Source organism: Oncorhynchus gorbuscha, linkage group LG13 (assembly GCF_021184085.1).
Source record: "Oncorhynchus gorbuscha isolate QuinsamMale2020 ecotype Even-year linkage group LG13, OgorEven_v1.0, whole genome shotgun sequence".
Lineage (NCBI taxonomy): Eukaryota > Metazoa > Chordata > Actinopteri > Salmoniformes > Salmonidae > Oncorhynchus > Oncorhynchus gorbuscha.
The window spans coordinates 73,538,453-73,563,961 of NC_060185.1; the positions used below are offsets into that span (position 1 = coordinate 73,538,453).

At 41.4% G+C, this 25,509-nt stretch overlaps 3 protein-coding genes across 3 annotated transcripts; all 3 read right to left on the minus strand.

Annotated features, from left to right (window-relative positions):
• Positions 1-231: 231 nt before the first annotated feature.
• Positions 232-6,043, minus strand: eif4ea (eukaryotic translation initiation factor 4ea). The gene is made up of 7 exons (XM_046296616.1): positions 5,907-6,043; positions 5,309-5,409; positions 4,327-4,422; positions 4,161-4,224; positions 3,228-3,341; positions 991-1,130; positions 232-880 (listed from the first exon to the last, which is right to left on the minus strand). The coding sequence occupies exons 1-7, from the start codon at positions 5,922-5,924 to the stop codon at positions 766-768; spliced, it is 648 nt and encodes a 215-aa protein (XP_046152572.1). The 5' UTR covers positions 5,925-6,043; the 3' UTR covers positions 232-765.
• A 597-nt stretch (positions 6,044-6,640) lies between these two features.
• Positions 6,641-14,952, minus strand: LOC123993496 (alcohol dehydrogenase class-3-like). The gene is given in 10 exon segments (XM_046295697.1): positions 6,641-6,851; positions 6,988-7,126; positions 7,314-7,449; positions 8,792-9,052; positions 9,345-9,564; positions 10,501-10,588; positions 12,482-12,607; positions 12,610-12,622; positions 13,256-13,357; positions 14,912-14,952. Coding segments are annotated over 10 exon segments (1,128 nt in total). The 5' UTR covers positions 14,930-14,952; the 3' UTR covers positions 6,641-6,826.
• Positions 14,953-17,568: 2,616 nt separating this feature from the next.
• On the minus strand, positions 17,569-23,585 carry LOC123994110 (H/ACA ribonucleoprotein complex subunit 1-like). Its single transcript, XM_046296617.1, is given in 8 exon segments — positions 17,569-18,226; positions 18,339-18,461; positions 18,572-18,641; positions 18,643-18,693; positions 20,192-20,251; positions 20,441-20,595; positions 20,822-21,023; positions 23,447-23,585. Coding segments are annotated over 7 exon segments (660 nt in total). The 5' UTR covers positions 21,012-21,023; positions 23,447-23,585; the 3' UTR covers positions 17,569-18,215.
• Between the last annotated feature and the right edge of the window lie 1,924 nt (positions 23,586-25,509).

The following is a 25,509-nucleotide window of genomic DNA, read 5'->3' on the forward strand; positions in this document are numbered from 1 at the left end:
AAAATGCATAGTGCTCAGCATTTGTGGGAACTCCTTCAAGACTGCATTCCAGATGGAAAAAAGCATTCCAGATGAAGCTGGTTGAGAGAATGCCAAGAGTATGCAAAGCTGTCATCAAGGCAAAGGGTGGCTACTTTGAAGAATCTTAAATATAAAATATATTTTGATTTGTTTAACACTTTTTTGGTTACTACATCATTCCATGTGTTATTTTATAGTTGATATCTCCACTATTATTTTACAATGTAAAAAAATAGTACAAATATAGAAAAACCCTTGAATGAGTAGGTGTGTCCAAACTTTTGACTGGTACTAATATATATATCTTTTTTATATATATTTTTTTTTACAGTTTGGAATTAGGCGTCCCGAAAACACGCTTACGGAGACAAATCCCTGGCAGCTACGAGTGTGATGCTGTTAAACATAAAATATATCAACAAAAAGCCTCCTAGTATATCCTCAGTAAGAAAAGGGAAATGGCGAATTAAAAAAAGAACATGGATAACTTTTGGGGGGTATTTTTTTGGTATTTCAATTCTCATGGTTATTCCCACCCTTCATCGAAGGTATAGGTTTGTTTCAGGGCAAATATGAATGAGACCATTTTGTCGTGAAATCATATTGCAATTGATTGAATAAAGGCAATTGTCTGTGTTGAAGCTTTGGTTTCAATTGGGTAGCAGATTAAACTTCGCAACAGCATTTCAACAAACGCCATGGAAACGGAAAGGAAAAACAACCAACCAACAAAAAAAAAACTCCTTAGACAACAAACATGTTCTTGGTGGTGGAACCACTCTTGGTGGCAGTGTCCGCGTGTGATTGATATCCGATGATCACCTTGTGTGGCACGCCTAACCTCTCCTTCCACCCTTGTCTACAGAGGAGGGAAAATACAGTCTAGTAAAAATATCTGTATATGGATAAAAACAAGAGATGGTCAACATCTTTCAGGGCTAACTAAATGGTATGGCGACGCCGGCTCACCCTATGTGTGTAATAGCATCCTTGTTTTCGTAGTCTGTTGTCCATATTGCAAGTTTGTCTCCTTTCGTTCGGATGTTAACTACTGCCCCGCATACATCATCACTGTGGTCATCGAAGGCTTCACCCACTAGGCACAGGAGCTGAAATGCACATGGACAGCCAGATGTTTTAATACTTTAATGACAGCTAGACATAATCAACTTTCTGAGACATTTATTGCATGTCCATGTAATGAACTTGTAGATGTGTACTTCTGGGAAAAGGGCTGTGTGAATATATACTGTGTGTGTGTGTGTGTGTGTGTGTGTGTGTGTGTGTGTGTGTGTGTGTGTGTGTGTGTGTGTGTGTGTGTGTGTGTGTGTGTGTGTGTGTGTGTGTGTGTGTGTGTGTGTGTGTGTGTGTGTGTGTGTGTGTGTGTGTGTGTGTGTGTGTGTGTGTGTGTGTGTGTGAGAGAGACAGGCCACTAGATAGCAGAGTTACAGTGCCTTGCGAAAGTATTCGGCCCCCTTGAACTTTGCGACCTTTTGCCACACTTCAGGCTTCAAACAAAGATATAAAACTGTATTTTTTTGTGAAGAATCAACAACAAGTGGGACACAATCATGAAGTGGAATGACATTTATTGGATATTTCAAACTTTTTTAACAAATCAAAAACTGAAAAATTGGGCGTGCAAAATTATTCAGCCCCCTTAAGTTAATACTTTGTAGTGCCACCTTTTGCTGCGATTACAGCTGTAAGTCGCTTGGGGTATGTCTATCAGTTTTGCACATCGAGAGACTGAATTTTTTTCCCATTACTCCTTGCAAAACAGCTCGAGCTCAGTGAGGTTGGATGGAGAGCATTTGTGAACAGCAGTTTTCAATTCTTTCCACAGATTCTCGATTGGATTCAGGTCTGGACTTTGACTTGGCCATTCTAACACCTGGATATGTTTATTTTTGAACCATTCCATTGTAGATTTTGCTTTATGTTTTGGATCATTCTCTTGTTGGAAGACAAATCTCCATCCCAGTCTCAGGTCTTTTGCAGACTCCATCAGGTTTTCTTCCAGAATGGTCCTGTATTTGGCTCCATCCATGTTCCCATCAATTTTAACCATCTTCCCTGTCCCTGCTGAAGAAAAGCAGGCCCAAACCATGATGCTGCCACCACCATGTTTGACAGTGGGGATGGTGTGTTCAGGGTGATGAGTGTTGCTTTTACGCCCAACATAACATTTTTTTTTTATTGTTGCCAAAAAGTTCAATTTTGGTTTCATCTGACCAGAGCACCTTCTTCCACATGTTTGGTGTGTCTCCCAGGTGGCTTGTGGCAAACTTTAAACAACACTTTTTATGGATATCTTTAAGAAATGGCTTTCTTCTTGCCACTCTTCCATAAAGGCCAGATTTGTGAAATATACGACTGATTGTTTTCCTATGGACAGAGTCTCCCACCTCAGCTGTAGATCTCTGCAGTTCATCCAGAGTGATCATGGGCATCTTGGCTGCATCTCTGATCAGTCTTCTCCTTGTATGAGCTGAAAGTTTAGAGGGACGGCCAGGTCTTGGTAGATTTGCAGTGGTCTGATACTCCTTCCATTTCAATATTATCGCTTGCACAGTGCTCCTTGGGATGTTTAAAGCTTGGGAATCTTTTTGTATCCAAATCCGGCTTTAAACTTCTTCACAACAGTATCTCGGACCTGCCTGGTGTGTTCCTTGTTCTTCATGATGCTCTCTGCGCTGTTAACGGACCTCTGAGACTATCACAGTGCAGGTGCATTTATACGGAGACTTGATTACACACAGGTGGATTGTATTTATCATCATTAGTCATTTAGGTCAACATTGGATCATTCAGAGATCCTCACTGAACTTCTGGAGAGTTTGCTGCACTGAAAGTAAAGGGGCTGAATAATTTTGCACGCCCAATTTTTCAGTTTATGATTTGTTAAAAAAGTTTGAAATATCCAATAAATGTCGTTCCACGTCATGATTGTGTCCCACTTGTTGTTGATTCTTCACAAAAAAATACAGTTTTATATCTTTATGTTTGAAGCCTGAAATGTGGCAAAAGGTCGCAAAGTTCAAGGGGGCCGAATACTATCGCAAGGCACTGTGTGTCCCACACACTTAACATGAGATAAATACACCAACTTTTACAGAGTAGGGTTACATACAAATAGTTAATACATCTTTGTGTAGTTATGCCCTTTGTGCGTGTATTCAGACCTGTAGGGTTGGGGTACTAACCGTTTCCAGCCAGAAGCGGTCGAGGTCGGCCCTGCGCTGCTGTTTGGAAAGTGTGATGAGCCACCTGCCACCACGCTTGTTCCTCTCGTCCTCCCACATGGGCTCGATACCATCCTGCAGCACAAAAACCGACCAGGCTCAGGGGTTAAAGGGCAAAGTTCAATTCATAATTTTTTTTTGCCTTTATAGGTCAGGGGTTGCTTGTATGCAAAGATGAGCCCCGATATTTGCTTGTTTTGTTTGCAGAACTTGATATTAATAACCTGCCCAGGGACTGTGGTTGAAAATTAGCCGGCTGGCTAAAACCGACACTTTTACTGAAACGTTGATTAATGTGCACTGTCCCTGTAAAAATAAAATAAACTAAACTAAACTACATGATACATGAGCTTTGTATTAAACAAGTTTTCAGATAAAGGGATTAAGGTATATACCCAAGAACAACTCGGTTCGTTTGGTTGTTACATAAGAGGAATAGATGAAACCTAAAACTGAAATCTAGTTCGACATAAGGAATGGAAATGAAAGCTGACTGACGTGAAAAGCAGCCAACCAATACTAGTATAAGATCGTGACATTGAATTATGACTGATAGAGGCTGTTTAAGAGTCTGAGTAGTGGTCTATTTAGGGCAGACTGACCTCCTTGGGTGGGGTCATAACCCTTGCAGTGAAAGCTAAAGCCATAGGCTGAAACGAGACCTTGGGAGATGTGACTACTCCCTGTCATAGTGTAGCCCTCTGTCTAAAAGGCACTGCGCAAGTCAATAACTCGACTGAATTTGTGAATTAACATAATTGTTTTATGGACAATTTCATCGTTTGCTGCAACTGGCCACAACCTCAACAAAAATGTGCTGTTATGGATGTAGAAATGGGTATGGAAGAAAAAGGAGCATGTGTGAGATTACAGATAGGGAAAAATCATCCTTACCTTGAAAAGTGAGTAGTCACAGCCGGAGATCAAGTTACTTGATAGTTGGATGTGATTATACAGACTGGGGAAACAGGAGGACAGGCACAGTAGTGACGCAGTAAGACACTCAGAGTCTGAATATATGTAAGAGGTTGTAGGTGACTTTCTACAATAAAATACTTACGCCCAGAAGTCTTCCACTGTGTCAAACTTGGAGATGAGACGGAGGTTTGCTTGCCAGGTTTTCGTTTTGTCATTCTTAAAGAACCACAGAGCCCATCTGCATAGCAAACCAAATTCAACGATTTTGTGTCAACACTATAGATGGATTGGCTGACGTCACAAAAATAATGTGTGAGCATCAATGTGGCCGGAGGCCATGATTGGTTATGATTCTGAACGGTCAGATATCGAACAACAGGTGATTTGACTGATTTCATGGCAATGCTAATATGGCAAGAACTCACTAGCTAGCTAACCAACAACGATGTATTTGAAAGACATGAGCTCATTGTGCAAATGTATTTATATTTTCAATTAACATTTGGAGACTAAATATAGTTTACATGTCAACATTCTAAGCCAACCCTGTCAGTTTTGCCCCACAGTTGTAAATGCGTCGGTTTTGTTGCTTTACAACCAACCTGTCTATAGCCTATAAGCGTATATTGACAATGAATCAGGCAAATCACACTCCACATCAACCTTGACAGTTTTCAGTTTACTATGTACGTTTCTTACACATTGTGTAGTGATTGAGGGGGAAGATTGTGTTCCCGTGTGTCTGGTAGAGCATGGCGCTTGCAATGCCAAAGGTTGTGGGTTCGATTCCCGCTGGGGCCACCCATATGTAAAATGCATTCACTCATGACTAAGACGCTTTGGATAAAAGTGTCTGTTAAATGGCATATAATAAGATGAGCAGTACTTGAACCAGCAACCTTGTGGTAACAGGGCAAGTGGTCCGTGGATAATGGTGCAGATAAGCGCCACAGTACACTTTTAGGGATATACAGTGCTTCCTGTAATATTTTAACCCATGCCTGACAAGACTGGTATAAACCATAGTCAGGCATTAACTCTAGTGGATACTGATATCCCAATGGATATAGTTAGTTGTGTATTTTCATGTGGAACTAGCTAGGTTAAGCAGCTATAGTACTTACCTATTTTGTAGTGGATGTTTGATGTAATCTTCAGGATTTACAACTTCTTGACCAGTTTCACTTTTTTTCGCCTCGGAATTAGGGGGATTCAAACTTGATTCCTGGAGAGATAGGGAAGAGATCTCAAAAAGCGACCTAGCATTTGAGATACACCATTTACATTTTTACGCCCAACTGATGCAACTTATCCCTGGAACGCACCAAAAAGGTCAACTCGCTAGCCACCTTTCTTGAAGGGGCGGTGGCGATCATGCATGTTTCTAGTATTGTTAATGGTTGACACTGCTGGGCACGGATATTTTTAACCTTCAATACTTATGAAGGTATAGTGACTAACATTGAGAAGTCTTGTAACTTGCTATATCCCCAACTCCAACATGCACAATCGATTAGCTAGCGACAGCTCGTGGTTCACTTAGGAGCCCTCGAAGAGTCGAACATTCCAACAATCATTCTCACATTTGCGGTAGTCGTGCACTCGCAGCAACACCCACCATACATTTGCATCACTAGCTAATATATCACGTTATATATTTTAGTATAACTGTAACCCAAAACCCATTATGTTACAAAATGTAGAGTTAATGCAATCCCTCACCGACTCAGCTGTCGCCATCTTCTGATTATCGGATTCACAATTCTGTAATGTGAAACATAAAAGCGGATTGGATTGCGCTTTCCAACATGACAACCAAGTATGGTAAACCTAACTGCGCATGCTCACAGATGTGAGCTCTTCCGACTTCAAATTTGCTTGGAGCACTTGGAAAGTACAGTAATTAAGTCTATGACCACTATTTATGTTGTGAATCGTTTTATTTTTACACTAGTTTAAGGCATTAGGGTTAACCCACCTATTTTATTACCACTTCATCAGTACACAATGCAGACATTTTATTTAGTCTTCATTAATCATTTACATTTACATTTAAGTCATTTAGCAGACGCTCTTATCCAGAGCGACGCATTTTCATATGCTTTGATACCAGGGTGACTCAGTGACAATCTTACTGCATCAGTCAATATCAAAACATGCCAATACTCTGCTCAAAATAATGCCTAAGATGTTTTGCTCCATAATATTTTACCTGTTACGTCCCTTTCAATGATGCATCCATGATCATTCAAATCAATGTTGCATAAGTAAACCATTTGGTTGTGGAGCTCTGGATGATTGCCAGACTTCAGTAGGATTACATGGTTGAGCTTTAGTCTGGAAAGTCCTTTGGACAATTTCTGAGTCATCCAGAAAAAAATCATTTTTTCAAAAGTATAGCCGGTACCTATGGCACATTTCATTTCAAAAACTGTAAAGAAAACACAAGAGGACTATTGCTTTTTTGATATGTTTTATTGATCCTAATTGACATGGACAGAGCTACATATGTACGCAACTGGACTGGAGAGCTAATTCTGAAAGTTGAATGACATTAAGTGCACAGGGTTAAGTGTTACAGTGTATGAAAGGTGATTGTTTTATAAAGGCCTGAAGGTGAATGTGATGCTCAACATGGCACTTCAGAACTTCAAGACGGTACGGATACTGTAAAGGACACATTAAAATACAGTGATTAGCATACAGATTTAAAAGCCTTTAATATACTTTGTGTTGGAAGTATATATTTTTTATAAACTAACATCACACGGATGTAATATGATGCAACACCTGATCCATTTACCTCTTTCCAGCATGCATGAGGTCAAAGGCCTCATTGATCTGGTCAAAGGGCAAGGTGTGGGTTACAAACTCATCCACCTTCAGCTTCTTGTTCATGTAGTCAGTCACTAGTTTGGGGACGCTATCCACACTCTTCCAGCCTGGGACAAAGGAACAGGAAAACATCATGGAGGAATCTATGCATTACCTTACTGCATTATCATACTTCCATTAAAAAAAGTCTCATAACTACACATTTATCCAAAACATAGGTGACTTTACAGAGTAAAATACATTTACGTCAAAAAAAAGGCAAGGTTCCTTATGAAAATCATCCACGACATTAACCTCCAAATGCTGTGCCCCTCCACACACGGCCGGTAACCAGCTGGAACGGACGTGTGGAGATCTCCTTCCCTGCGCCGGCCACCCCGATGATGATGCTCTCGCCCCAGCCTTTGTGGCACGCCTCCAGAGCTGCCCTCTGAAACAACCAATTGACCATCATCAGAAGATTGGATTCCCTAAATACTCATCTGCTTAGCAAAGTGACATGTATTTTGCAGTTGTGGTCCAAGACTGAAGTATCCCCTACAGTGACCTCCGGTGGTGAAGAGTATAAAACCTTCCACAACCATAAGAACTGAGGACAATGTACATAACAGACACAATAGAACAATGCCATGGTGTAGCCTAATACAAAAAGAAATGAGGACAAATTATTGTTAGCTTACATTCCATGGCATATGGAACATTTTGCCCTATAATTCCACAGTATATTTGCTTTAATTAACATTGTTCAATAGAACTCTAGTCAACATAGTCAAATAAATATGCCTAAAGAGTTAACCAACACTCCCACTTTCGTTGATGCTGTTGAATTTTCTGATTTCTAATAGTAAATTGTACATTCAAGGATGAATCGTTGTCTTAACAAATTGTTTAAAAAGGTTGGGTGTTTTGGATATTCATATTTTACCTAGCAGAAAATATGGTGTTGTTAATTGAATACCTATAGACATTGAGGTCACCAAAGATGATAAGCTGAGGGTTAATATGTTGCTTGATGGAGTGATGGGAAAGCCAGCCTTGAACCTGTAGCAAGGACAGCACACAGTTATGTTGTGCTTTTCTATCTTCATCTTAACCTTCCATGTGGGGGGGATAGCAGACACCAACTCAGCATATATGACTTGTTTAAATATCCACATAGGTTCGACACAATGTTCCAAAATCAAGCAACATTCCATCCTTGTCCACAATGTCATTTAGAAAATAAATGTGTTTTTCAATAAAAGGTTTCCAACAAAGTGGTTGTCCATCAATTTCAATATTTGTGTTGTACCAAATAAGTTGCTGAAGAATTTCCTCAGGGTTTTCAAGTAGATAGAATTGTAACTGTAACCATGTTTTTATTGCCTCCTGGAGGAATGGAGATGCACTGCTAAAAAAAAATACTGTTGTTTTGGTAGAGAAATGTTTAAGAAAAGGTAGGAGGTTGTGTGTCAAAATCATAATGTCGCATTTAGTTAATTTAGCTGAAATCCAGTTTGGATTGGAATATAGTTTCTGTATCCAGGACACCCTCAAGGTCACATCCAGGGCTTTTAAATTAGTCAGTTTAAGCCCACCCTTTTGAAATCAGTAATATATTTTATAAAAATATTCTCAGTTTTATTGTTCCATATAAATATAAAATATTTTCTGTTCATATCGTTAGAAAAAAGTATTCTCTGGTGAAGGAAGAGACATAAGATAATTGAATTGAGAGATAGCAAAATAATTTATTAATGTGACATTAAACTTTATTAAATGGACAGTCTCACCATAATAGCCACGTTGCCGATGCATTCAAAGGAGTAGTCCACCCCTCCGTCGGTCATCTCCACCAGCACCTCCTGGATGGGCTTGCTGTGGTCCTTGGGGTTCACGAACTCGGTGGCCCCAAACTCTTTGCCCTTGTCAAACTTGTCTGGGTTTATGTCCACGCCGATTATCCTGGTTGCCCCGGCAACCTTGCAGCCCATGATGACGGCAAGGCCGATGGCGCCCAGGCCGAAAATGGCACAAGTGGAGCCAGGCTCAACCTGGAGGTGGGTTGGGAACGCAAGAGTTACAGAATGGCTTTTGGTCAGTAAAACAATGGAATACAATTTTAGTGTCAGATGTGTGTTATTATAATCATTGCCTATTCATTTGCTTTCCTAAATTTGAAACCAGTGGACATATTAACTAAGTATTTGCATGAGTGGAAAGCTAATTTACAGAGGATAGAAAACAAAGTGATACAACCAAATGACACAAAGCTGTAACTCATCGCTTGTGCTTTCCACTTCAAGACTAGGTACTTTGTTTTGCAGCCTGGCGTCTCCCACCAACCTTGGCAGTGTTGAGGGCAGCTCCGTAGCCCGTGGAGATGCCGCAGCCCAGCAAGCACACCTTGTCCAGGGGGGCCTTCTCATCCACCTTGGCCACCGATATGTCGGCCACCACTGTGTACTCAGAGAAGGTGCTGGTCCCCATGAAGTGGAACAGCTGCTTGCCCTTGCAGGTGAACCGCGAGGTGTTGTCAGGCATCAGACCCCGGCCCTGGGTCATTCTGGAGAGGGTGCGAATGATTATCAGTAACAGCCAGTTGTAATAGTATAATGCACACGGTGCAATTTTCGAAATTAGGTAGTACATCATCTGTTGAGCTTGTCATGTTAGTCATTGCATAGCTTAGAGTGCTAATTATAACTTGTCCGAAATGTCCAGATCAACTGGCCCATGTCAGCTAACCTTGTTTTATTTAGGTTTTAGCCCACAGATATTGTAGCAATTGTCACCCAAATATCACATGAATACACATGAGACGTGGATATTCTTTGCGCCCCCATCACAAAACACGTAAAATTGCAGGAAACAAGCTTTAAACCTGCAAAACTCTCTCCACCAACAGGGGTGTAAACTGTTTCTGTCATGAACAGGGCTTGTGCCCATAGAAATAGACGTGGTATGTGCGCACAGGATGGTACCCAATGCTGAAGGGTAGCCTAGTGGTTGGAGCGTTGGACTAGTAACCGGAAGGTTGCAAGTTCAAACCCCCGAGCTGACAAGGTACAAATCTGTCGTTCTGCCCCTGAACAGGCAGTTAACCCTCTGTTCCTAGGCCGTCATTGAAAATAAGAATTTGTTCTTAACTGTCTTGCCTGGTTAAATAAAGGTAAAATAAAATAAATAAAATTTAAAAAACTATTTCAGGGGCTATTTCAGAGCTCTGCCTGACAGAATTTGGCCTTGATTTGGTTTAAGTTGCAATGTTGGTGTTCACAACACTGGTTGCTTCTTCGCCCGCACAGCAGCTATTTCAATCCCAAGACTGGAGTAGCATACGGTCCTACTATATCTGAGATTATTCTAACTGTCATTACAGATATGCGCAGTCCTTCACTGCCTACCTGGCTGACTTTGAAAATAGAATGAGCTTGACCTCAACCTTCCAAGCTATGGACTCATGGCTGACTATTGACAGGCCAGATTCCCTTCTAGTTACCTGATCTTCCCGCAGAGGTTGGTCTTGGGGTTTTTGCAGAATTTGCACTCACCACACTGTGGCACATACAATGGGATGACGGTGTCACCTAGGAGATAACAATGACTTTTAGTAAGGAGACAGTTCAGGAGGACGATTTCATTCAAACATAATTTCATTCCAGCCCAGTACCTAAACATCCGATTCAACTGATCAAGTCCTGGTATTAGTTGATTCTGGCATGTTAGTTCTGGCCTAAAATAAAATAACATGTATTGTCACATACACCAGATACAGAGCCTTCAGAAAGTATTCACAGCCCTTGACTTTTTCCACATTTTGTTGTGTTACAGCCTGAATTTAAAAGGAAATACATGTAGATTTTGTGTCACTGGCCTACACACACACAGAATACCCCATCATGTCAAAATGGAAATATGTTTTTAGAAATCTTTACAAGCTAGTAAAAAGATGAAATGTATTGAGTCAATAAGTATTCAACCCTTAGTTATGGCCTAAATAAGTTCAGGAATAAAAATGTGCTTAACAAGTCACATAATAAGGTGCATGGACTCACTGTATGTGCAATAATATTGTTTAACCAGATGTTTTAATGACTACCTCATCTCTGTACCCAACACATACAGATAATTGTAAAATCCCTCAGTTGAGCAGTAAATTTCAAACACAGATTCAGCCACAAAGACCAGGTAGGTTCTCCAATGCCTCGCAAAGAAGGGCACTTTTTGGTGGATCGGTAAACATTTTAAAAGGAGACATTGAATATCCCTTTGAGCATGGTTAAGTTATTAACTACACTTCAAATGGTGTATCAATACACCCAGTCACTACAAAGATACAGGCGTCCTTCCTAACTCAGTTGCCGGAGAGGAAAGAAACCACTCAGGGATTTCACCAGAAAGCCAACGGTGACTTTCAAACAGTTACAGAGTTTAATGGCTATGATAGTTGTCTCCTAAGGATGGATCAACAACATTGCAGTTACTCCACACTACTAATCTAAATAGAGTGAAAAGGAAGCCTTGTACATAATAAATATATTCCAAAACATGCATCCTGTTTGCAAAAAGGCACTAAAGTAATACTGCAAAAATGTGGCAAAGAAATATTTGTTCTGAATACAAAGCGTTATACTTGGGGCAAGTCCAAGACAACACATCACAGAGTACCACTCTTCATATTTTCAAGCATGGTGGTGGCTGCATCATGTTATGGGTATGCTCGTCATCGGCGAAGTACTAGGGAGTTGTTTTAGCATAAAGCCAGGTTTTCCTCTAAGATTTTGCCTGTGCTTAGCTCTATTTCGTTTATCTTTATGCTAAAACAACTCTCTCCAACAGACACTAGGAGACAAATTCACCTTTCAGCAGGACAAGATCTTAAAACACACTGACAAATATAAAATGGAGTTTGTTACAAAGACAACATTGAATGTTCCTGAGTGGACAAGTTACAGTTTTGACTTAAATCAGCTTAAACATCTATAGCAAGACTTGAAAATGGCTGTCTAGCAATGCTCAACAACCAACTTGACAGAGCTTAAAATACTTTATTTTTATAATATCCAAATTTTGTACAATCCAGGTGTGCAAAGCTTTTAGAGATTTACCCAGAAAGACTCACATCTGTATTTGCTGCAAAAGGTGAATCTAACATGTAGACTTAGGGGTGTGAACACTTATGTAAATGAGGTGGGTCCGTTAAATCCATTTTTAATTCAGGCTGTAACATAACAAAATGTGGAATGAGTCAAGGGGTATGAACACACTATAGATGCAGTGAAATGTGTTGTTGACAGGGTCAGCCATAGTAGTACGGCGCCCCTGGTGCAAATTAGGGTTAAGTGTCTTTCTCAAGTACACAGACAGATTTTTAACCTTGTCGGCTCGGGAATTTGAACCAGCGACCTTTCGGTTACTGGTCCAATGCTCTAACCTCTGTTTTAGGGATAATACATTTGTTGATATTCGCAGTCCCTCACCTGGTTTGAACTTGGTGACTCCCTCTCCTATGCTTTCGACTGTCCCGGCGCCCTCATGACCCAGGATGACAGGGAAAAGTCCCTCAGGGTCGCTGCCACTCAAGGTGAAGGCATCTGTGTGACAAACCCTGTCGCAAAGACCTGAAAGACAACATTGCCATTAGTTAATTCATCCATCACACCCAGTAGGCTATGAAGCACGTGTGCCAACTAGCCTAAAACATCCCTAATTGTTGAACCACATCTCAACCCACCAGGACTATTCCCTACAGTACAATACCAACAACTGCACCTGCTATGTTGATCATAGAAACTATCACATGGCTGTCTAAATGGTGCAAGACAGACGGCTAGCTATTAGAGGAATGTGGTAAAATGCTTATAGAGTATACCATAAATGACGCTCTCTAGTCTAAACACTGGGCCAGATAGGCCCTGTGTTGAACATATTCCAAAGATGACTTCCTCACAGCTGGCCCACTGAATCTATTTGGGCGGGGAGACAGGGAAACACAAGAAGCTCCCCACGGTATTCCAGCTGCTGAACAGTTCATCCCTGTCGAAGAGCGGCCTGCATCAAAGAGTATGTTGTGTTTTACAGAGCGAGTGCTCACTGACATGGTTCTAGGAATATATATTGTATCACACACACAAACCAAAGATCCAGCAGTCTACTGCAGGATGAGGTTGTTGGTTATGGTGTTGCTGGACATGTAATGCAAGTATAATACAGGTGCATTAGTCTTAGACATTTTTGGCAAAGGGAAGGGTTACCTTGATGCGCACTTCATTGGCCTTCGGTGGGGCCACCTCCACCTCCTCAATGGACAGAGGTTTCCCAGCCTCCCAAGCTACTGCTGCCTTGCACTTGATCACCTGGAAGACAGAAGCTCAATGTGTCAACAGTCAACTTCATACACAGAAAATATGAATTTGGAAGATTGATTGGGGTTTATGGTGAGTGCAGTTGAAGAGAGGAGGGCGGTCAGTGATAGAAGATGGAATGTGCAGTGACTGGGCCTCTTAGCAGTTGGACGGACTTTAATCTGTAGTCTCGAGCCAGGTCTACTAAAGACAGTATACAATCTCTAGTCTAATCTGGAGTGGACTGGTTCAAACATGAGACAACTTGAAACAGCAATGAACCGTTTGTGATTCTAGCTAATGTTACCTTCCTGAGAGGCAAAAAGCAATGTGGTCTCTACTACACTATTTTAGTTATGGTCACAAAAATACCCATAATAAATTGTAGTATACAGAACAACAATCTAAATGCAACAAGGAAGAGTTTCATTGGTTTTACTGAGTTACAGTTAATATAAGGAAATCAGTCAATTGAAATAAAATCATTAGGCCATAACCTATTAAAATATACTTTATATTTAAGATTTCTCAAAGTAGCCACCCTTTGCCTTGATGACAGCTTTGCACACTCTTGGCATTCTCTCAACCAGCTACATGAGGTAGTCACCTGGAATGCATTTCAATTAACAGGTGTGCCATGTTAAAAGTTCATGTGGAATTTCTTACCGTGTATACATATAAAAGTGGGTGAAACAGTATGTAAACATTATTAAAAAGTGACCCGTGTTTGTCTATGTACCAGAGGAGGCTGGTGGGAGGAACTATAAGAAGACAGGCACATTGTAATGGCTGGAATGGAATCAATTTCCATGTGTGTGATGTGTTTTAATTAGTACCATTCTGTTGATTTAATTCCAGCCATTACAATTAGCCCTTCCTCCTACAGCTCCTCCCACCTGCCCCCTCTGCTATATACATAGGACAGCAGGCTAAGGTGTTGGTTGGTAGCCGGCTAGTAACAGTGATTAAGTTCAGGGCAGAGTACTGGGTACTTCAGGGCAGAGTACAGAGTACTTTGCTCCCATTACTCTACCAGGGCTCTCCACCTACTGTCTCGTCGTTGTTGGGCATACCACTGATTTGTCTTCAGAAAACTTGATGACCGAGTTGGAGACGTGAATCGTCATATTGAACTTCTACTGTAAATCCATATTATGGTTCAATTCCGGGCTATCTTCGGGTGCTGAAATCAAGTTTTTCATAACTTAATTGTATGTGACATTGGAGCTCCAGTCCGCCCACAACTCCATCGTAAATAGTTGAGTTAGGTCGGCTTTTGCCTACCTAGATTCATTCTAAACCCATGACCCCTCGAATTGCATAACGGTAGTTTAACTTGATTCACATCCGCTTAAAATGAAAGACTAACGTTACAATGTTTATTGGAATCTCTCGCTGACTATACGTGGAACTTCTACGGCCAGGTCAATGTCCATTCAAAATCTGTCTTTGCGAGCAAAATACACGCTTTAATATCGTTCACGGCAAAAATGTTAACATTGCACATTTCAGAAGCGTAAAATGTAAACGTATACAATGTTGATTTTTCATGTACTTTGAGCTTACCTTCCCAGCTGCCTCCATGTTCTTTCTTCCGCACGAGAGAAAGGGGTGGTTGCAGTGGCGGTTCAAGAACTACCGTCTCGACCAATCAGGATAGGTGTTGGCGTCCATGACGATGTGTTCCATGATTTGTGGAAACCCATGAAATCCTCAGCCAACCGCATATGCAGTGAATGCACACGGTCCTGACATTTATTGGAGGATATTATCCAATCATAGCAAACCTTATTATACAGTAGATCACACTGTCAATTGGTGAAGGGGTGTTCTTGAACCAGCAACCCTGTGGGTTTATGGGGGGGAACGATGACTACCCACCAAGCTGTGCCAAAAAAAGCCTTGGCCTCTCCACAGATAGTACTCACATAAAGGGCATCATGCACACAAACTGAACATGGATATCGACCCCTGAAGTGAGGCATTGACATTTGACACTGCAATGTAATTTCCTCACTGTGGAGTACATCTCATCTGTTGACCACACAGCTATTATTACAGCAAGGAGAAGTATCTCACAAGATTAGTCACAGTAGCCATTTAGAAGACACATTACAGGTTTGCTAGAGCATGCGCAGCCCAGCTGGCTGGTGTGTTTACGGACATATTCAATCAATCCCTATCCCAGTCTGCTGTTCCCACATGCTTCAAGAGGGCCACCATTGTTACTGTTCCCAAGAAAGCTAAGGTAACTGAGCTAAACGACTACCGCCCACCCCGTAGCATTCACTTCCGTCATCAAGTGCTTTGAGAGACTAGTCAAGGACCATATCACCTCCACCCTACCTGACACCCTAGACCCACTCCAATTTGCTTACCGCCAAAATAGGTCCACAGACAATGCAATCTCAACCACACTGCACACTGCCCTAACCCATCTGGACAAGAGGAATACCTATGTGAGAATGCTGTTCATCGACTACAGCTCAGCATTTAACACCATAGTACCCTCCAAACTCGTCATCAAGCTCGAGACCCTGGGTCTCGACCCCGCCCTGTGCAACTGGGTACTGGACTTCCTGACGGGCCGCCCCCAGGTGGTGAGGGTAGGTAACATCTCCACCCCGCTGATCCTCAACACTGGGGCCCCACAAGGGTGCGTTCTGAGCCCTCTCCTGTACTCCCTGTTCACCCACGACTGCGTGGCCACGCACGCCTCCAACTCAATCATCAAGTTTGTGGACATTTACATTACATTTACATTTAAGTCATTTAGCAGACGCTCTTATCCAGAGCGACTTACAAATTGGTGCATTCACCTTATGACATCGAGTGGAACAGTCACTTTACAATAGTGCATCTAAATCTTAAAGGGGCGACACAACAGTGGTAGGCTTGATTACCAACAACGACAAGACTGCCTACAGGGAGGAGGTGAGGGCCCTCAGAGTGTGGTGTCAGGAAAATAACCTCACACTCAACGTCAACAAAACTAAGGAGATGATTGTGGACTTCAGGAAACAGCAGAGGGAACACCCCCTATCCACATCGATGGAACAGTAGTGGAGAGGGTAGTACGCTTTAAGTTCCTCGGCATCCACCCACACAGACAGCATCGTGAAGGTGCAGCAGCGCCTCTTCAACCTCAGGAGGCTGAAGAAATTTGGCTTGTCACCAAAAGCACTCACAAACATCTACAGATGCACAATCGAGAGCATCCTGTCGGGCTGTATCACCGCCTGGTACGACAACTGCTCCGCCCACAACCGTAAGGCTCTCCAGATGGTAGTGAGGTCTGCACAACGCATCACCGGGGGCAAACTACCTGCCCTCCAGGACACCTACACCACCCGATGTCACAGGAAGGCCATAAAGATCATCAAGGACAACAACCACCCGAGCCACTGCCTGTTCACCCCGCTATCGTCCAGAAGGCGAGGTCAGTACAGGTGCATCAAAGCTGGGACCGAGAGACTGAAAAACAGCTTCTATCTCAAGGCCATCAGACTGTTAAACAGCCACCACTAACATTGAGTGGCTGCTGCCAACACACTGACTCAACTCCAGCCACTTTAATAATGGGAATTGATGGGATTGATGTAAAATATCACTAGCCACTTTAAACAATGCTACTTAATATACTGTTTACATACCCTACATTATTTATCTCATATGTATACGTATATACTGTACTCTATATCATCTACTGCATCTTTATGTAATACATGTATCACTAGCCACTGTTTACATACTCATCTCATATGTATATACTGTACTCGATACCATCTACTGCATCTTGCCTATGCCGCTCAGTAGCATCACTCATTCATATATCTTTATGTACATATTCTTTATCCCTTTACACTTGTGTATAAGGTAGTATTTTTGGAATTGTTAGCTAGATTACTCTTTGGTTATTACTGCATTGTCGGAACTAGAAGCACAAGCATTTCGCTACACTCGCATTAACATCTGTTAACCATTTGTATGTGACAAATAAAATTTGATTTGAGCCTGATATGGGACACCAATAAGAATGACAAATGTATGGTGAAGACATAAATTATCACATTTACCCACACAAACAGCTAACTAATTTCAAAGATTAATAATTTGCCTTTGCAGAGAACTGCTGGACTATTTGCTTTCGGCAGTGGTACTAGCAACCTTTCGGTACATGACCAGTTGACAAAAGGTGTTGAAACAAACAAAATCACCCTGAATTTGAAAGAGGTATTGTTCCAATTCCGGAACACTTGTTTATTTTTGCATGAGCAAAAAATAAGACATTAAGTTAGATGTTCAAATAAAAACAGGAGAAACTTCTACAGAGCACTATTTAATCAAAGGCTTTTCTTTACACAAGGTGCCAGTACTCTGTAACCACATTAGATTTCTGGGGTAAATACAATATTTTCCACTGATTGTAATGAATACTAATGTCCACCATATCTTCCACTTACCAAACCAAGCCTTATACAATTCCAGGTATTATCAATTTCTGTCTCTTATCAACATTGCACTCCAACATGAAAGCTCTCAATCATATTCAACAGTATAACACCATGACACATCCTAAATGTACCCCCAAACCATCCAGTGTGAACAATGTTGAAGAGTTGCAAAAACTGGGACATACTATTCCCTGTGACAGCAGAGTGCTTTCAAGGTTCAAAAGCCATTAATTCACACATCATAGATTGGTATACAAAAACAAAACACATTGATAATTGAGCAGTATAAAAAGATGAAATGTTCATTCTCCATGTCAAGTCCAACAGAGCCAAGCTCCAGCATCGCATTGCACTGATGTGCTTCCTGTAGGGATTGACACTTGGTGAGGATCCCACGGGGCATACAGTGGTTGTCATCATCTGCCACCTGGATGACAGAAAAAGGCATCAATGCCACAGGAACACACATCATGAAATCTAAAAACAGCAAATTGTCTATTCACAGTCACTTGGATTCCTTTTCCAGGATTTGGACTCACCTCTGAATCCTCGCCCGCCTCCGCCACCTCTTCCTCTGAATCCTCCTCCTCCCCGCCCACCACCGAAGCCTCCTCTTCCAAATCCGCCACGGTCACCACCACCCCTGCCACCACGGAATCCACCTGGGAGGACAAATGTATTTTGTTTGAATATCAATTGACTAACATTCCTCCACTTTTAATCACAAGAGAAAAAACACCCATGGGCTGAGCGGTTGGCATTTCACTCTTACCTCCGCGGGGACCTCCTCGTCCACCTCTACCTCCTCTGCCTCCCCTTGGGGGACCCTTCTCACCCGGGGGGTCTGGGAAGAAACCTCTGTAGTGGTAGGAGTTTCATTGGGTCTACGTAGAACTGTGGACCAGAATATGCTGTTACACAATACAGGTCAAGACATTTATATGCAATAACTAAAGCAGATTTATGGTCAATCCAGTGCCCATGGCGTAAAGGTTCCGCAGGGGAATTATGATACAACTGTGGCAAAAACAGAAGTACACATTGGCTGTGCAGAGGGGCTGCACTGAGCTCCGGCTAAAAAAAAATAAACAAAGATTTGTGAATCCGTGTTTGATTCACAGATGATGATTGGTTGACAGGAGAGTTGAGGGAGGTATTTCTGTCATTTCTGTTCCAAAAAGCATGAGAAGCATGAACACACTGCCCGTCACAAAGCTCCTCATTCTCAGATAACCCCACGGATGCCAGATTGGGTATCACAGACAAGACAAAAAGTACATTTACATTTAAGTCATTTAGCAGACGCTCTTATCCAGAGCGACTTACATGTTGTGCACAGATGCTACAAATACAATGTGTAAAGTGTGTGTGTGAAGAAATGGTGAGAGGATTGGTATCAGAGCAAACTCCATACATGCATCTGTAGTGGCAGGCAGTCAAGTAGTAGAACATACAGCAGAATAGGAATCAAACTGTCAGATAACATTTCTAAAGCAATGTTAACTATGATACCACGTTCAGCAGAATATTGTTGATTTCATGAATTAGAAAAACTATCTACATTTGTTCATCATTCTCATATATCTGGCAGCATTTGGTCCAACCGTGTTTTAAAAAAGTACACTTGCATATCAGATCTCCATTAAGGACTGGATGGAATAGTGTTTGCTGTGCATCAGGTCCGTGTGACAGGGCACCAGTAGGATCAGATGAAACACTGTTCACCCTGTGAAAGCAGACATTAACCAGCTACAGTTTTAAATAGTCACAGTACATGTTGGTGTGGTTGTTCCTATCACTATTCAGTCAGTGTAATCATGTGACCAAACTCATTTTCACTAAGAGTAATAGAGTATTGAAAAGAACCATAATAATGACCGCATTAAACAGTACCACAGAGTACTGAAGAGTACCACAGCGAAATTCTGTGTATTAAAGAGCACCATACTAATTACAGTATCGTAGCATACCACAACCACAGAGTAATGATGAAATTGAAGAGTGCAACAGTGTATTGCTGTTAAGTCCTTTCAGTCATTGTAAGTGCTTTAGACAGCGAGTCATCCTGCCTGTTCTTCTCAGGGGTAGAATGTGTTAGTGTTCTGTTACTGTATTCATGTTTATTGTCTTGTATTCTTCCTGGACATCGGAGCTTATTCACCCCCACAATCCTCCTCTTCAGTACGACTAGGAGTCTACTGTCCAGCGCAGTGAGTCATCCTCCTCATCCTCTCCTTCTCCCTGAACCTGTGATCCCCCTCTTTTTCTCTCTCCCTCCCGGAACCTGTGATCCCTCCTTTATACAGTGTTTTTATAGCATAGAAAGAAAAAAAAAGTACTTAAGCAACTACTGGTCAAGCTCTGCTACATGTAACAAACTGATATTGCTTACCTTCTGTAATTTTTTGAATGAGGAAGCCTTCATATTATCAGAGAGTTTGACAGAGAAATACTGTAGCTTCAGGTTAAGGGGCCAACCAGTGTCACAAATGACCTGAAATTCAGTGTTAAACAGTAGAAAAATGACCATAGCATGCAACTTTTTACATTGAGATTAGTATTTTGCATCACCGAAAAATGTAATGATATAAACCAACCACAAATACGATACAGGTTAGACAACAAAACATTGAAAGGATACAAAGTCACGTAGCTGACCGAAGATTTCATCCACCTTCCCGATCTGCTCCTTGTTTTCCAAGTACACAGGCGCGTTGAAGTAGGGAACTTTGTTCTCCTCAGTTACACACTTGCACACAATTTCATCCTCACAGGGGTGCATAAACTCCCCTAGTGCTGGAGGAAAGAGCAAGGACATATGGTCAGTACAGAAAAAAACATGGATCATCACCTGCAAGTAAACCCACGACAACGGAGGTTGCAACGCCTGGCAGACAACATGGACATTAATAGACAACTGGAGTAAATTCAGGATGCCAAGTATCAACAATGCCCCCTGCATCACGAGAAAGTGTTTAATCAATATGGGTGCATCATCACATTGCCAAATCAGTCATCTTACCAACAACATATTCTGGAGGGCCATAGTCCTGGAATCCTCCTCGTCCACCTCGGAAACCACCACCGCCACCTCGACCCCCATATCCTCCACCACCACCACCACCACCACCACCGTATCCTCCTCTTCCCCCTCCACCACGGTTGAATCCGCCACCACGGCCACCTCTTCCACCACCTCCTCGGAAAGACATGTTCTTGTGCGTCTGTGATAGATAGGAGATGATATTAGCTAAGTGGCATAGCAACAATTCCTTGCATTTCATTTTCAAAGATAATATATGTTTTTCAAACAATGTCAGCAATAAACAGATTACATTTTGTCCAAGGGATTCATTTTCACCTTGCTGGCTCCGTAATTCTAACCAGCAACCTAACAATACAATGTGTTGTTCCACGAAAAGTGTGCTTTTTGCATCCCTTTGATAAGCAGAAATTGTGCACCAATATTGAACTTGAAAAGCCTGTTACATTAAATTAAGTACCCTTTAATACAGACCACATGGAAAACGTTTTTAAAAATTGGGGAATAACGCCTTGCTAAAGTGCCAAAACTCAGCATTTTGACTAGCGGACTAAACACCACCTCCATCGTGAAGGTAGTTTATGATGAATTTCCCCAACAGAGTGGAGCAGAGACCAGGCTTTGTGGAATCTAGCTCCTACTACATTGATTCTCCCAAGGTCAATACTTAAATCCGTACCTTTTCAATAAAACGTTAATGAAATACAACCCCCAACTTTTTGCTAACTTCTGTTCCTCGAAGATGGCAACTCAGTGAATGTGCATGTGTCTATTGAATCTCCAATGTTTGAAAATTAAACTTAGGCTATGAAATGATTGTAATATGTAAAAACACTATGATTTCGCTCTCTCTCGTTGTTAAATTTAGTGTTTGGCGCATAACTTGATAAAAAAAGCCGTTCTTCATAGAACTATATTTTCACATTTCATTATTTGTCCTGAAGAGGGCACTCTTTGCATGGCTATAAGCATATGTGGCTTTTGCCCTCTACTGCAAGACTGGACACTATACCAACAATGCAACTAAATACACATCAGTCAGAGAGGTGAGTGCTGAATAGATAGAAGCTTGCCAGGTGATGTTGGGTGACGTGATAAACAATGGATGCTACGCCCCAAAAGTAAAGCAAAGTGCTGTGCTAAGAACATGCGGTGAAGCTCGCAAAATCTGGTGCGTTACATTATCTTTTTGCAAAGCATCACTTCGTAGCTATGTTTTGATGCTTGTGAGAGTTTGCTGCACTGAAAGTAAAGGGGCTGAATAATTTTGCACGCCCATTTCTTCAGTTTTTGATTTGTTAAAAAAGTTTGAAATATCCAATAAATGTCGTTCCACTTTATGATTGTGTCCCACTTGTTGTTGATTCTTCACAAAAAAATACAGTTTTATATCTTTATGTTTGAAGCCTGAAATGTGGCAAAAGGTCGCAAAGTTCAAGGGGGCCGAATACTATCGCAAGGCACTGTACTTGATGCCGCTCACTTAGGGTTAGTGCTAAATACCAATACATTGAAAATGTGTCCCGTGTCATTGTTTTCATGGTGGCTGGCATGAGGCAGTTCAGTCTTCAGAGCCGTGAAAATGTTTTTTGCTGGAATCAGTGCAGTATCTCCTCCTTTCACTAGAGTAACACATTTTCTATTTTAAAAGACTGTCATACCAGTGACCCAAAATTTTATGTGGTGCTTCCATTGTTAATTCCTCAAATTTATTAAATCAGGTTTATGAGGGGATTATTTATTTTTTATTACAGATATTTTATTATATTAGCAGATTTATTGGTTAATATTTTCACTCGGATCCAAAAGTCCCATGTCAGTCAGTGCTCTAGTTTTCATATGATGAAACTATTCCTTTAAAAAAACTATAACATTTTAGATCAAACTCAAATCATAGAGTAAAAGCAGGTGAGCTGATTCTGTTTGGCCATTTGCTTGTGAAAAACTGAGCAGAGCATAACAAATCAACCCTGAACCCCATAGAGTAGAAATATGTAGTATTATGGCAGGATATTAGCTTTAACGCTGCAACAACAAAGTTCGCTGACAAGGGACAAAAATGCCGGAAATTAGTTTGAAAACTCTGAACTCTCCGATGCAACGAGTTCCTTCCAAGGCCGGAGACTTGGTTCATCCAGCCATGCACTGCTAACGTTATAGTAAAACTACAGTACTTGTATGCTATGTTTTCCTCTCTCAAGTTGTGTTCTGATTATGAGGGGGTCCCTGATGAATTTATAACAAATGGGGTCCCCAGCCCCAAAAAGTTTTGAGAACTCCTGCGCTAACTACGTAACTTAGCTAGGTAGTTAGCTAATTAATTGACCTGATCGATGCCTTATATCACGTTTCCGATTTATACCAGTACAGTGACTTGTAATGGCTGTAACATTTTCATTGATATTAACAAATCAAGCTACTGCTGTTACACTGCAACTTTCCAGAAGGGATCAATAGAACAAGATAGCTAACAGTTAACTCGACTTAACTAGGGTTAGCCAACATCGATTTCTTATTTACAACAAATGCTTTGCTGAGCACATTGTGGTAGCCTCTTGCAACTGATGAAATAGAAAACAAAATATATTTGAAAAACATAGTTACCTTCGTAGAACAAATAAGATCAGCTGCCGGAGCCAAAAAGTATTTCCACGCGATGCAAACGCATGTGGCTTTTTTGTGGTGCTGTAAATCAAAACCTGAACTGAAGCACTAGTTACTACAGCCACAATGTTGCAATTGCCTATATCGTAAAAATTAATGTAAACAAAAATTAGTTTTTTAGTCTTAATTTAAGATTAATGTTAGGCATACGGTTTGCAGTGTGGTTAGGTTTAAAATCTGAGTTTAATCAAATAAAATGTAGGAATGGGCGGTGGTTTTGACTTTGTGGCTGAGGTAACTAGCGACCACACTGAAAAACAAGAACTTAAACTGTCGTAAAACTTACTGTCGTAAAACAAATGTGCTTAATTCACGCTGAGGAAATGCTCACAACACACGCACGAATTGCTACCAAGTTAACAATACTTTTGATACATACATCTATACTTTACATAGAGTAGGCTAATTTTAAAAAGACTGTTTCACAATAATGCTTTAAAAAAAGACGTATTGTTGTACAACTGCAATTTTGTACAGCTCCGGTGGTCCAGAGCGTTACATGCATCTTGACCCTCAAGCCACGTGTAACAACCTGTACTAGAGCTATCGTGTGTAATGTGTACATGTTTGACATATTTATGTTCATCCGCCTACTTATTGATGTGCATTTACTCTCTCACATCTAGAAGAAGCCATAATGAATATTGAGGGCCAGGTAAGCAATGACGTGTCTGTCTTGTTAGGGTCAGATCGACATATACAGAATGGTTACCTGGAGGATTATTTTTTCCTTCTCAATTTCAGTCAATGGGAGGATTTAGGATTATTTTAATAGGGGACGAGGGACGGCAGTGTTTTAGAATTACGTTCTTATTAGGTTATGTATCGATGGGTGCCTGATGCCTCCCAGCGTCCCTGATTATCCGATGGGCACTGGGCACTCAATATCATGTTCACCTGTAGGCTATTAAGTGTGGTCTCAATCAAATGATCCATAGCCTATAGCCTACGAAGTTCATGCTTTGAGAAGCACAGAGCAAAGTTATAGCTGCTGGGATGGTATAAATACAACTAGGCTGCATGAAATCAAATTTCATTTGTGACATGCGCCGAATACAACTTGTACAATTGAATACAATACAACTGAATACAACCAACAATGCCATTTTAAGGAAAATAAGTGTTAAGTAAAAAATAGATGTTAAAAATGACAAATAATTAAAGAGCAGCAGTAAAACAACAGTAGCGAGTCTACATACAGGTACAGAGTCAATGTGCGGGGGCACAGGTTAGTCAAGGTAATTGAGGTAATATGTACATGTAGGTAGAGTTAAAGTGACAATGCATAGATAATAAATGGAGAGAGGCAGCAGCGTAAAAGAGGGGGGGGGGGCAATGCAAATAGTCTGGGTATCCATTTGATTAGCTGTTCAGGAGTCTTATGGCTTGGGGGTAGAAGCTGTTCAGAAGCCTTTTGGATCTAGACTTGGTGCTCTGGTACTGCTTGCTCTGCGGTAGCAGAGAGAACAGTCTATGACTAGGGTGGCTGGTTTAGGGCCTTCCTCTGACACCGCCTGGTATAGAGGTCCTGGCAGGAAATTTGGCCCCAGTGATGTACCGGGCCGTACGATCAGGCCGACCACTGATGTGTCGTCAGCAAACTTAATGATGGTGTTGGAGTCGTGCCTGGCCATGCAATGTATATATTCCAACACTGAGCCCCCTCCTGCTCTGCTCTTTTTTTTCTTGCTGCTTAACCAATGACTGTGCTGTGTAGGATTATGGTGGCAGTTCAGGAGTAGAGTAAGGTTTCTCCCCCAAAATGTTTTGATTAGGCCTAGTCCAGAAAATGCACTATCTTGCGAGGAACTAGTTTATAACCTATGTTCTGTTCAGAAGAGAACTTGAGAAGAGTGTGAAGATGAGGAAGACATGGAGGTAGGCTATTCAGATGGGATACAGTGGGGCAAAAAAGTATTTAGTCAGCCACCAATTGTGCAAGTTCTCCCACTTAAAAAGATGCGAGAGGCCTGTAATTTTCATCATAGGTACACTTCAACCAT

What these genes read in the sequence shown, in the direction of transcription:
- eif4ea (XM_046296616.1), bottom strand. An exon ending in GTGACTACTCACTTTTCAAG is followed by an intron (nt 3,342 to 4,160) that starts GTAAGGATGATT and finishes TTTGTGCTGCAG; the next exon opens with GATGGTATCGAGCCCATGTG. An exon ending in ACCGCTTCTGGCTGGAAACG is followed by an intron (nt 1,131 to 3,227) that starts GTTAGTACCCCA and finishes TGTGCATTTCAG; the next exon opens with CTCCTGTGCCTAGTGGGTGA.